The sequence below is a fragment of the Temnothorax curvispinosus genome, unplaced genomic scaffold (assembly GCF_003070985.1).
Source record: "Temnothorax curvispinosus isolate PA1 unplaced genomic scaffold, ASM307098v1 QBEX01009609.1, whole genome shotgun sequence".
Classification (NCBI taxonomy): Eukaryota; Metazoa; Arthropoda; class Insecta; order Hymenoptera; family Formicidae; genus Temnothorax; species Temnothorax curvispinosus.
This window is the reverse complement of record NW_020219389.1, coordinates 620-11,861: the sequence shown is the minus strand read 5'-3', so window position 1 is coordinate 11,861 and position 11,242 is coordinate 620. Positions and strand designations below refer to the sequence as shown.

General features: G+C 31.8%; 1 protein-coding gene across 8 annotated transcripts; it reads left to right on the top strand.

Annotated features, from left to right (window-relative positions):
* Positions 1-2,840: 2,840 nt before the first annotated feature.
* Positions 2,841-10,489, top strand: LOC112459195 (tyrocidine synthase 1-like). 8 transcript variants are annotated; one of them, XM_025023205.1, is made up of 4 exons: positions 2,841-2,951; positions 9,606-9,790; positions 9,964-10,239; positions 10,397-10,481. In XM_025023205.1, exons 2-4 carry the CDS (start codon positions 9,658-9,660, stop codon positions 10,432-10,434), a joined length of 447 nt encoding a protein of 148 aa, XP_024878973.1. In that variant the 5' UTR covers positions 2,841-2,951; positions 9,606-9,657; the 3' UTR covers positions 10,435-10,481. The 8 variants fall into 8 exon arrangements, with proteins under 8 accessions (XP_024878973.1, XP_024878979.1, XP_024878975.1 ...); XM_025023211.1 differs by lacking the exon at positions 2,841-2,951 and adding an exon at positions 4,330-4,352 and having other exon boundaries at positions 10,397-10,489; XM_025023207.1 differs by lacking the exon at positions 2,841-2,951 and adding an exon at positions 6,654-6,900 and having other exon boundaries at positions 10,397-10,489.
* The last annotated feature ends 753 nt before the right edge of the window (positions 10,490-11,242 follow it).

Sequence of the window (11,242 nt, the reverse complement as noted above, 5' to 3'; positions counted from 1 at the left end):
GCAAAATTATTCATAGTTTCATGATGGGGACGAGCAGCGATTTGAATCCCACGGAAAATGTACTTGTAATAAGACAAATGGAAGAATACTGTTTGCAACTCACCAAACGAAAAAAATACATCGGAATTTTCGCCACAAACACTAATCCACTCACACAGGTAAACGATAAACCTAATTTTTTAATAACTTAGCTAATAATACAATAGTATATTGTGCACCAAGGGGCGAAAGTAGCGTTTTTCAGACGAGTGTGAAGTTTGTCGCCCTCGCCTTGACATGAGTCTGAAAAAGCTTTCGCCCCGAGGTGCACACGATATTTTTCACAATATCTTTACGGAAAGTTCGACCTCCATGCTTAGAGAGAGGCGAGAGTAGCCATTTCACGCCAGGACGGCATAGCGGGACGAAAGTAACCACTTTCCTCCCTAGGGCGGAAAGTGATCACTTTCGTCCCTAGAACGGAAAGTGGCCACTTTCGTTCCGCTAATGCCGTCCTGGCGTGACATTGGCCACTTTCGCCCCTCTCTACAGGCATGGAAAGTCGAACTTTCAGTGGAGGTGTTGTGAAAAAACTTATTATACAAATACATGATTTTGCAAAAATTTGACTTATATTTTTTAAACTTTATGTGCAGCAACTTGCTATAGATGTGTACGGTTATGAAACATTGCTGGTATACCAGATGAACAGATACGAAACACTCGATGGAAATAAACCTTTCGACAAATTTCCTGATAACCAAGTGGCAATTTGCTCATTGAAGATGATCAATTAGAATGATTTTGTAGATATATCTAGTTTAATAACAGTAAATAGTGTAAAAAGAAAATATTACTACCAAATATAGTGTAAGCATTAACTGCGATCTTTCATCGATGCATCTGTGATCATTAATCAATGACGACAAACCTATTTTTTACATCGCATTATTATTTTCTATAAATATCAGTGACAATATAATGCACGATACAGTAATTAAACGATCATCTACGATTCTACATTACTTGTCGAATGTAGTAATTATTGTTTCTTTGTTTCATTTTTTTCATAGGCTAGAAGACCTTTATAATTCTTTACTTTAGCCTAAAAATCTATTTTAACTATTAATTGATACTTACGTATAAAAATATTATATAATTTTCGAAGATTTTAGCTACAAAAAATTTTTTAAAGTTAATAATTGCATGTTATAACGCGGCTAAATTTCAATAAATGTATTTTGATTAAAATACAATATAAATATTCATAGCAGATTTAATAAAAAAAATTTCTGGCCTGGCTTTTGAAGTATTACATAGTCACACATTGTTAATATTATTTCATTATGGAAATTATATAACTTCTAAGTAAAGAGTATTAAGCGAAAAGTATTTTAAGTAAAAGGTATTATAAAAGAACCAGTTACTAAGTATAATTAGAGCAATGTAAAACATGATAAATTATAGTCATTTATTTTACTTTGTATAAGACATAATAAATATAATGTGTATATGTTACGTGATATGATATTGTATATGTGTATATGATATTATTGTATATGTGTATATGTATATGTTACGTGATATGATATTTTGACGATTAATGGATAGAAATAAAATGATGTAATAACAAATTTGTACATATATGTGCGATAATCGTGAGTAACAATTGTAATATGTACAGCTACGAATGTTGAAATAATTTGCAATTGCTATCGCGTTTCAAAGCTACCATTAGCATAGTCAAACGCTTGAACGGCAAGGATTGTTACACAAATATTTGATTATTTACTGATTAATCTCAATTATCGTAATATAATATAAGCGCATATAAAAATCCCGTGTAACAATTATTTGTACAAATTTGTCGGATCGTTCCTAGGCAGTTAATAAGATCAAGTATGAAAAATCGTTCATCGATTAATATTGCAAAATTGTTATGGATAAATGTAACATTTTTATTTTTTAAGCAAAACAATATCAGCAATAAAAGATTTAATTATTCAACTGTCATATGTTTAATTTGTAATTCGGGATTTTCTGTTTATTATTTATTTATAACAATCGCGAATGATTCAACATAAACCCTTCGACCAATGATATCAGTTATGTGTTAAATATTATAAAGTTTATATATTAATAATATATTATTATTAATACATTAATAATTATTACTTAACAGAACTATTTTAATATTTATTTTTTACGGATAAATCATGCAACTGGTATGCAGTTAACTTTGAAATCCTTCTGTCTCTCTTGCAATAAGCAAATCATTTGGAGCACTCCTGTAGCTTTCACAAAATAATAATAATTTCTTCCTCTTCTTCTTCTTTAATAGCATGAAGTTTTTCCTCCATGTTTTATAGAAGACTGCACACGGAAAAATAATCATTCTACAACCAAGAAAAGCACATTACTTATTTTATTTTACTTCTTTTAAATAAGTTTTCTTTTAACCAAGAATATTTTTTTAGTAATAGTTTTTAAATATTTTGACACAAGTCAAGAATATTATTTTGAGTAAATATAATGCTTATAATGACTTTATGGTAAATTTGCGGATCAAGTATTTGATAAGGTGTATCCGCAAATCTATCATAAAGTCGTTGTAAGTATTACATTTACTTAAAACAAGATTCTGGCTTTTCAAAGACTTGTGTCAAGATATTTGAAAACTATTAGTAAGAAAATATTTTCTTTGCTATAAGAAAACTTACTTAAAAGAAATAAAATAAAATAAGTAAGTGCTTTCCTTGGCTGTAGAATCATTATTTTGCTCTGTGAAGTCACGTGACTTTGATCGCGCTTTTGATAACAGTATGCGCGACTGCTCTGTCTCGCCATTAGTGCCGCGCGGCTGCAATCACGCGGCTTGACCGTCAAAAATCGCGCCATTGACACTCTACCTTAGACTACTACGAAAGAATACAAGTTTATTGCCACGGTCGCCGCCGTTTTTCACCTCTTATGTAAGTCGTATTCTCGCGCAAGATTAATAGAATCTCAATGTTATTATAAGATATTAGAGGCAAATAAGACCTACCTTATTTAAAAATAAATTATTTTAGTTGATTAATAAATTATAATGAAAAAGCCTTGTAGGTATTAAACTTTATTTTATTCTAAATAAAAAAACATACATAAAGAAATTTACAAAATAACGTAACAAATTACATTTAGAAAACTTTAAAAAACGAACATTAATGGCAAGTACTAATAGATAACTTAAAACAAATAAAAAATATAATAAAACTTACGAATCTTTATCGGGAGTTTTTGTAAAACCAAAAATAAATGTTTGTTCCGCCAATAATGTTTAGCCAAAAATAATATATTTAAATCGACAACAATTGGCAAAAAATATAGGTACATAAACTTCACAAGCGTTTTTGTAAAACGCAGCAGTTGTCGCTATCTCGCGTGACAATCGCGGCGCCATTGGCGATAAGGCGCAAGAGGCGCATTAGCTAACGCGGCAAACTTATGTTTATTCTCTACGTGTGTATAAAATTTCAATGCGTTTGCACCATTCTAAATATGAATTTGACAAGTTGGGCCTTATTACACTCCGGGCCTTATTTACCTTATTTCACTTTTATTTAGTTGCCACTAAGTTTGACTAAAGATATGTAACTATTGAACATTAGCTCTTCCTTGATTTTTTGGACTCAAGGATTCTGGGTGCTTTGTGGCAGCGACTATGGTGGATAACATCATTTTGACAGAATCTCAACACGGTTAATTTCATTATTATGGATTAGCGATAAATTTAGTGCACTGAGGAAAAAATATTTAGATCAAAAAAATTATTTATTTAGATTGTGGCCAAGAGCTTATTTAAATATTTAATTTGAAATAAATACGTGTATTATATTAAGTAAATAAGCTCTTGGCCACAATCTAAATAAATAATTTTTTTGGCCACAATTTAAATGAATATTTTTTTGCATCTAAATGTTTATTTTCTCAGTATGGAAAGTCATTGGAGTGGCATACTTTAAACTGATATCAGTAAATAGTCACTGACGCATCAGTCACTGGAGTGGACATACTTTAGACTGACTGATGCGTCAATGTTTACGGATACCGACTATTTACGGATATCAGTCTAAAGTATGCCACTCCAGTGACTTTCCACTGTTTCAGATTTAGATAGTATGTTCGTATTATGTAATAACCAAAGTGTGATAGCGATTTATTTTTAGACTACATCACAACATGTTATTTAAGCCAACCAAATGGTGCAGTTGCCATTAAAATATTTGTAGTTGAAGTATCAAGAAATAGTTTGGTTGGAGCAACCAGATATCGTCACTGCTGCAATATAGTCACTCAACAATTGCTCTGTGGTTGCAGCAAACAGATAATTAGTTATTCTATACTTTTATAATACTAAATTTGGTTGGCACAATCAGATTTATGTGTGAGCCAACCATACCGTTTTTTCCGTGTATTATTATAGCTTTCGCTTTAATCGAGCATGAACAATTCTTTATTGTTAAATAATCTCATTTTAATCAAATTTTTTATTTTTAATAAAAATTTAAACAATTAAAAATTTAAGCTATATAATTTTTTTCCAGATTTTTGTAGATGTTTACGCAAATACTATTATTTGAATCTTGAAGTTATTAGAACGAGAAAACGCGCTTGAATAATTAGCGCTCGCGTTAACAAATTTCGACATTGCCACGAATTGTAGCACTTACGTTATAATCGATTCTGATCATTATATAATCGATTTAATCCATTACTATACAAAATATTAAGAAATGCGCTTGGAGATATTATAATACTCATCAAATTAAATTTAAAAAATTAATTTAAATCGAAAAATTATAACAGAAATTAAGAAAATTATTTTTAGTTTACTAAAATCACCAAAAATTACTCAATGTTAGCAATTATTATCATCAGGGTGCTCACAGGGATACCAATAAGGATAACAATAAGTTATCCCTATTGGTATCCCTAATAGGTATAGTCATTTAGTAATTTAGTCGTCATGACTAAAATTAGATTATTAATTTTAAAATCTCGTTTTAAAATATGTTAAAAAGTAACTAATTTGTAACAATTTTGACTTAAATTAATATTTATTTTCGTCGAGCATTTTCGTCTCTTGTCTGTATATTGTCGTGCTAGCCGCGTAATTCTCTTCAGCTCGACACGTTCGCGAAGCGTGACACGTGCGGTCGCGAAAACGTCACCCTGATAACCGCCAACGATAGAAAACGATAAAAAATTTCTTATCATTTTTTAATATGGTTAGTAAATTGTTTATTTACGATACTCTATCAGAAATTTACGTTACAAAATACTTGAGATCCTATTATAAATGTCTTATCAGCTGCACATCAGTTTCTATCATTTTTAATATGGTTAGTGAATCATTTATTTACGATATTCCATCAGAAACTCACGTTACAAAATACTTGGGATCCTATCGTAAATGTCTTATCAACGTACATTAGTTTTTATCGTTTTTAATATGGTTAATTAATCGTTTGAATCGGTGTTAATCAATCCATTTCAATCGTTATGAATCCGTGAATTAAGGAATCAGATTCATACCGATTCATTTCTTTCAATCGGTTTTTATCGTTTTCAAGAACGCCGGAAACGGGGCAACTAGCATCTCTGAGAAGTTGGCACCTCACTTTCAAAAATCGGAAGTTTTATCAACAGTTCCATTTGCACCCGCAATAGTTCTACAGTTCCTGATCTAGGTTTTAGAAATAGTTCTGTTGATTTAGTTAAAAAAATGAATTTTAAAAATATGAAGTGCTAACTTTCCGTAGCACTTCATGTTTCAAAAAAATTATTTCGTATATTCGTATTTCTCGTAGATGAGGTGCCAGCGGTCGAATTAAAAATTTATTTAAAAATAATTAAAGGCCGGAACTGTCGCTGACACCTATCAAGAACTGCAGAACTCTTCGAGAACTATAGAATTTCATGGTAAAAATCAATTTTTTTGAAACTTGAGGTGCTCGCGGTCAGATTAAAAATTTGTTTAAAAATACTTAACTTTTACTTGCCACACTTCTGTAGAATCACGTACTTGCCACATTGGGATGGAATCTACCCCAACGACAAAAATTGTTATAACAAATAAGCTATTCAATATTTTAACTCGCCAAATTTTTTATAGCCAAAAATTAAAATAGACTAACGGTCCCGGCGTAATGCTACTGGCTTGAGGAGATAATGGCATGCTCGAACTATTGACAGATGTCGCTATAGACCCGCTCCCCGTAGGTTTAGATACTTAAAATTAAGGGAATGGTTGAGAGGTTGATTTGCACCCCAGTGTGGCAAGTAAGGGTTAATGACCGAAACTATTGCTAAAACCTATCAGGAACTGTAGAACTCTTCCAGAACTATAAAATATCATGGTTAAAATTAATTTTTTCGAAACATGAAGTGCTACAGGAAGATTCATAACTATAAAATTTGTATAGTTATTTCCTTATTCGGATCTAAAACGATAGAAACCGATTCGATTCGATTAATGTTTTATCTGTCTTCTAAATATGGAACGTTAGAACCGATAAGATGCAATTAAAAATACAGATACCTATAGCCGTTTTAATCGTTTTCTATCGGAGATCATTACCAGGGCAGCCAATCAGGGCATCGCGCCGCGCCTTCCCTGAGTGGAATTTCGGAGCAAACAACCAGAATACTCTGTGCCTGAGCGAATACGTGCGAGCTCGAGAAATTATACTCGTTACAATTGATAAAAATCGAGCCGGACTTAAGAACGCAAATCAGATTGTGAATGCAACAGATCACATACACGCGTTGACTGTCAACCATCGGCGAATCGTTGGCCTGTGCAGGACTCGGCCAGGTGGACACTGGCGATCCGTTCTTCTCGCGCAAGTCCTATCAGTCAACTGTGTAACGAGTTCGGTAAAATAAACGGTACCACGGTGAATTTGGCAAAGACAATTTAAACGGAACTTTGTGATCGTCTTTATTTACCCTTCGAGTGTTCGCTTTTGTCTGTTATCCACAGACATCCTCGTGTTCTTCGCTTTCCATCTATTGCTGCGCTCTGCAATTTCTTGCTCCCGCCTGTTATCCCTCTCGCTTTCTCTGAGCGATTCCGGCACTCCGATCAGCGTGAAAATCAACATCCGCGCGCGAACAAAATATTTAAATAATGCATCGGCATAGTATGATTAAACGACTCGCTACTTATTTCCTTCGTTTCTAATAACGTTCGCGTTTTATTGATAGCATTGAATATATTATAAGTGCAACGTGCGAATATTGTACGCATTTTAACGTATATGTATGAACAACCTTCCTCTATATGTAAATTTCTTTTTTTTTTTTATCGAGTCAAGGCGAGACGGAATTCCGATAACTCCTTTTTTCCTTCCGCCAACAACACTATCGTAACGCATTTCCACGTACAAAAAAAAACAAACATCTCATATCTTAAGCCCCTTGCATAATAGGTGATAGCGATAGCGATAGCGACGGCGACAAGATTGCCGACACTTTAATGCTACAATATAATTCAGAAAAACAAACAAACTATCTTTCTTATCATAAATACGTTAATAACGCTTGTTCTGTAAATACCTTGCCATTATTGTCACTGTTTCTGTGGGAATTTTAACTATTTAATTAATATAAAATTATCCAATCCAATTGATTTTTAATTTTTAACAAGATCGGTAATTGATTACGCATAACGCAAACTGTTTTAATAAGTTTACGTGCAAACAAAATTTAACTCAGTCTTAAAATAACCAGAAATGTTAAAAGAGAAATATCAATATTGATTAATTAGCCGATTTCTGATGGGAGACGATGCTCAGGCCGCGGTACGCAGGGCATAGAATTACACCTAGTGATAAGACCTTCCTCCTCCTTTAGGACACTAAGACAAAGAAGTGGTGAGAAGCTCGCGCGGGGAGGTTCTCGCCACTTGAGTATAAATAGGCGCGAAAAATCATAGTTACAATAGTTGAGTTAATTTTTTGTGCTCATAAGCTAATCTACCGACAGTCTAATATATACACTAATACACTTTAACTTCAACAAATCTTTAAAACAAGATCTTAACTACAATTGTAAATAAGAATTAAAATCATATCAATAAATCAGATTTTAAACAACACTTGTAAACGTATTCTCCCTGAATAGGGGTAATTTTAATTTTAATTCTGAAAACTAATTTTACTGTAATTTCCTTTAATTTCATATCTCTTAACTGTCGCTGCCAAAGAGCGTGGCAACAGTAATTTCCTGATATTCTTGTCCTTGCCAAAAAGTGTGGCAACAGAAAATTTCCTTCCTTTACCTGTCGCTGCCAAAGACTGTGGCAATAGGATTTCTTTTCATCCTCATTCATGCCCAGAAAAAGGGGCAAAAGGTTCCAAGTCAAAAAAATTAAATATCAGATTAAACAAATTATACAACTAAATCAAGATCCTTTTCCATTTTTATTCAAATTAAAGAAATTAGAAACTGAAATTGGAGATAATAAAACTCAAACCTTTATTCCGTATAAATTGATCCCTTTGGATTTAATAGTAGATTTTCCAAATTTTAATTTAATGAACAAATTTGACCCTCGTTTTAAAACATACAAAATTCGATATCTTTTCGGACTGGATTAATCACTCAACCTGGTCCAAATCCCGGGTAAATAACTTAAATGTTTTGACCCAAAAACGGACAATAAATAAACTTAACTTTAACGAAACGTTACAATAATATAAAAATCAAATGGGTAATGTAACCCATTATCTCACAGCGATAATTGAAAGGAAAATTACTCTAAAGATTATTATAACTATTAAATTACCTACTGAAATAATTAAGAATAGCTTTTCAATTATACTGAATAAAGATAGAGTTATCAATTTTAACTAATTATTAGCAGTTGTTTCAAGATCATTATGATCGTTTATTGAGACAAATATCTCTGTTTGAATGTGCCACATCAGGTTATCTTAATGTTGACGATTATTTGAGAGAGAATTGATTTTGCGACTATGTGACTTGTCCAAAGAGCGCGCTGCCCTTTCTTTTTTTAGATTTCTCTCCATAGAAACCTCCTAGGAAATGATAACCAGTCTTACATAATATATAATAACTTATGCAACTGACTATGTATTATTTTCAAACACAAATATTTAGTACAATTGTTATATTGAGCATTTCAATAAGAAAATAATTTATCTCTAAAATAAATTAACGTGCACGGAAAAATGATATAATGCACACAACCAAAAAAATTTAGTAAGCAACCTAGCTGCATCCTAATTATTTTTGAGCGGTAATTATGTGTATGATTGATATCGACTTATTTAATTTAATTTACTAGTTGACACAATCAGATTTGTGTGTGACAACACCATACTGTTTTTTCCGTATGCGTATCAATATTTCTTTATACACTTCTTATCACAAATCTTATCACAAAATGTAAACTTTTGTTTTGCAGAATATAAAAAATTCATATAAAATAATCAATTAATCTCTATAAAACTATCAACTTCAAAAAACAAGATTTTACATTCGAAAGTATTAATATGTGTTTATAAATTTAATAATAAATACGTGCTTATTAATTTTTATTCTAAATTAAATTTTAGATCTTTGCTAACATTTGAAGCAAGAAGTTACAATTTCTACGAACATTGGAAAATGAGTACTTTGCAGCAGCCATCGATCTTAAGAGGTCAGCAGACAGGAAGAAATCAGAAAAAAGATTTAGTGCATGAATTATTCAGTCGTGCAGCAAAAGTCCATCCAAATCAAACCGCGTTATATTACGAAGGTAAGGGGTTTTACTTCTCGATATAAAATATAATAGAAGTCACATCGAGAAAGTGGTCTAGAATATGATTTTTGACAATTTAAATAACCAGTTGTATTAAATAATGCCTATGATAATGTGGACATTGTATGAAAGGAAATCTATACCTAAACATTATTGAAAACTCGATACAGATGACGCCGGCCAGGAATACGTGGTGTCTTTTAAAGAATTGGATAACATCACCAATCAGTTGGCACGAGCTTTACAAAAGTACGAAAAGACTGAAACAACTTCTCAGTCATTAATAGCTGTCTGCATGAACCCGTCGCATTGGTTTCTAACTGTATTACTTGGTGTACTGAAAGCAGGAATGGCTTATCTACCTTTGGACGCGGAATTTCCGATGTCTAGAGTAAAACACATTCTCGAAGAAGCACAACCATTAATAATGGTGGTCGAGAAAGGAGGTAAATGTCCTCTTTTACATCGTACAAGTGTTCCAAAATAAATATCATAAAAAATTTAATTTATCATTATTCGATTTCTACATTTAATTTAATTTAATTTTTTTATCTTATTTTTAGTTATTTACTTATTTAGTTATTTACCTTTCTCTTATTCCAGTTTTATCTATTATATGTAGTTTTACTGCTTTTATCTAGAAGATAATCAATTAAATGAAATGTGCCAATGTTTTACAATATTATGTTTGTTAATTTCTAAAGATTAAACTTTAATAATATTAAAGTATTATTTTATTTCTCGACTAACTGGCACAATGTAAAAAGAATGCACTACGTCTCGGCTCAAGGTTTGAGCCCTTCTCAAGTGCGGTATAAAATTCAGGAACAGCATTATGTAATACAATAAATAAAATAAAAATAAAACATGTATAATAATCGTTAAATTAGCGAGCAATACCTAATCGTCAAATTGACTCGTCATGTGATACTCAAAAGACATGCCTGTGTTCATGAGAATGTTCCAACATGGTCATAAAATACAGCTGTGGACAATTATTTATATAGCAATAATATGTGGAGAGAGAATGTAAAGATCAAGCAAAACTTACGTGTCTCATATGTCGAATTTCAAAAGTTTGCATGTTAAAGGTTCTCCGTTTTTTTATGATAGCATTTACCGACTAAAATTTTACATGACATATTTGTTACTATAAAAGTGATAAATTTGATAATTATATATGTAATTACCGGTTTTTGTGCATAATTTTCAAGATATGGATATGGCTTGATAAATTATTACAATTTTACCGGTAATTGTAACCAAAATTTTTTGGTAAAAGTAATAAATCTTTCATTAATTTTGTTCTGGGTAGAAAAGAGTGAATCTATTGTATTCACGCATATATACTTTTCCATTCACATAACAACTGAGTTGGGTTAGGTTTGTTTTTTTGGAGGTGGAGCCCCCCGCAGAGGGGCAGAACCTACTGCTTCCACGTATAATACA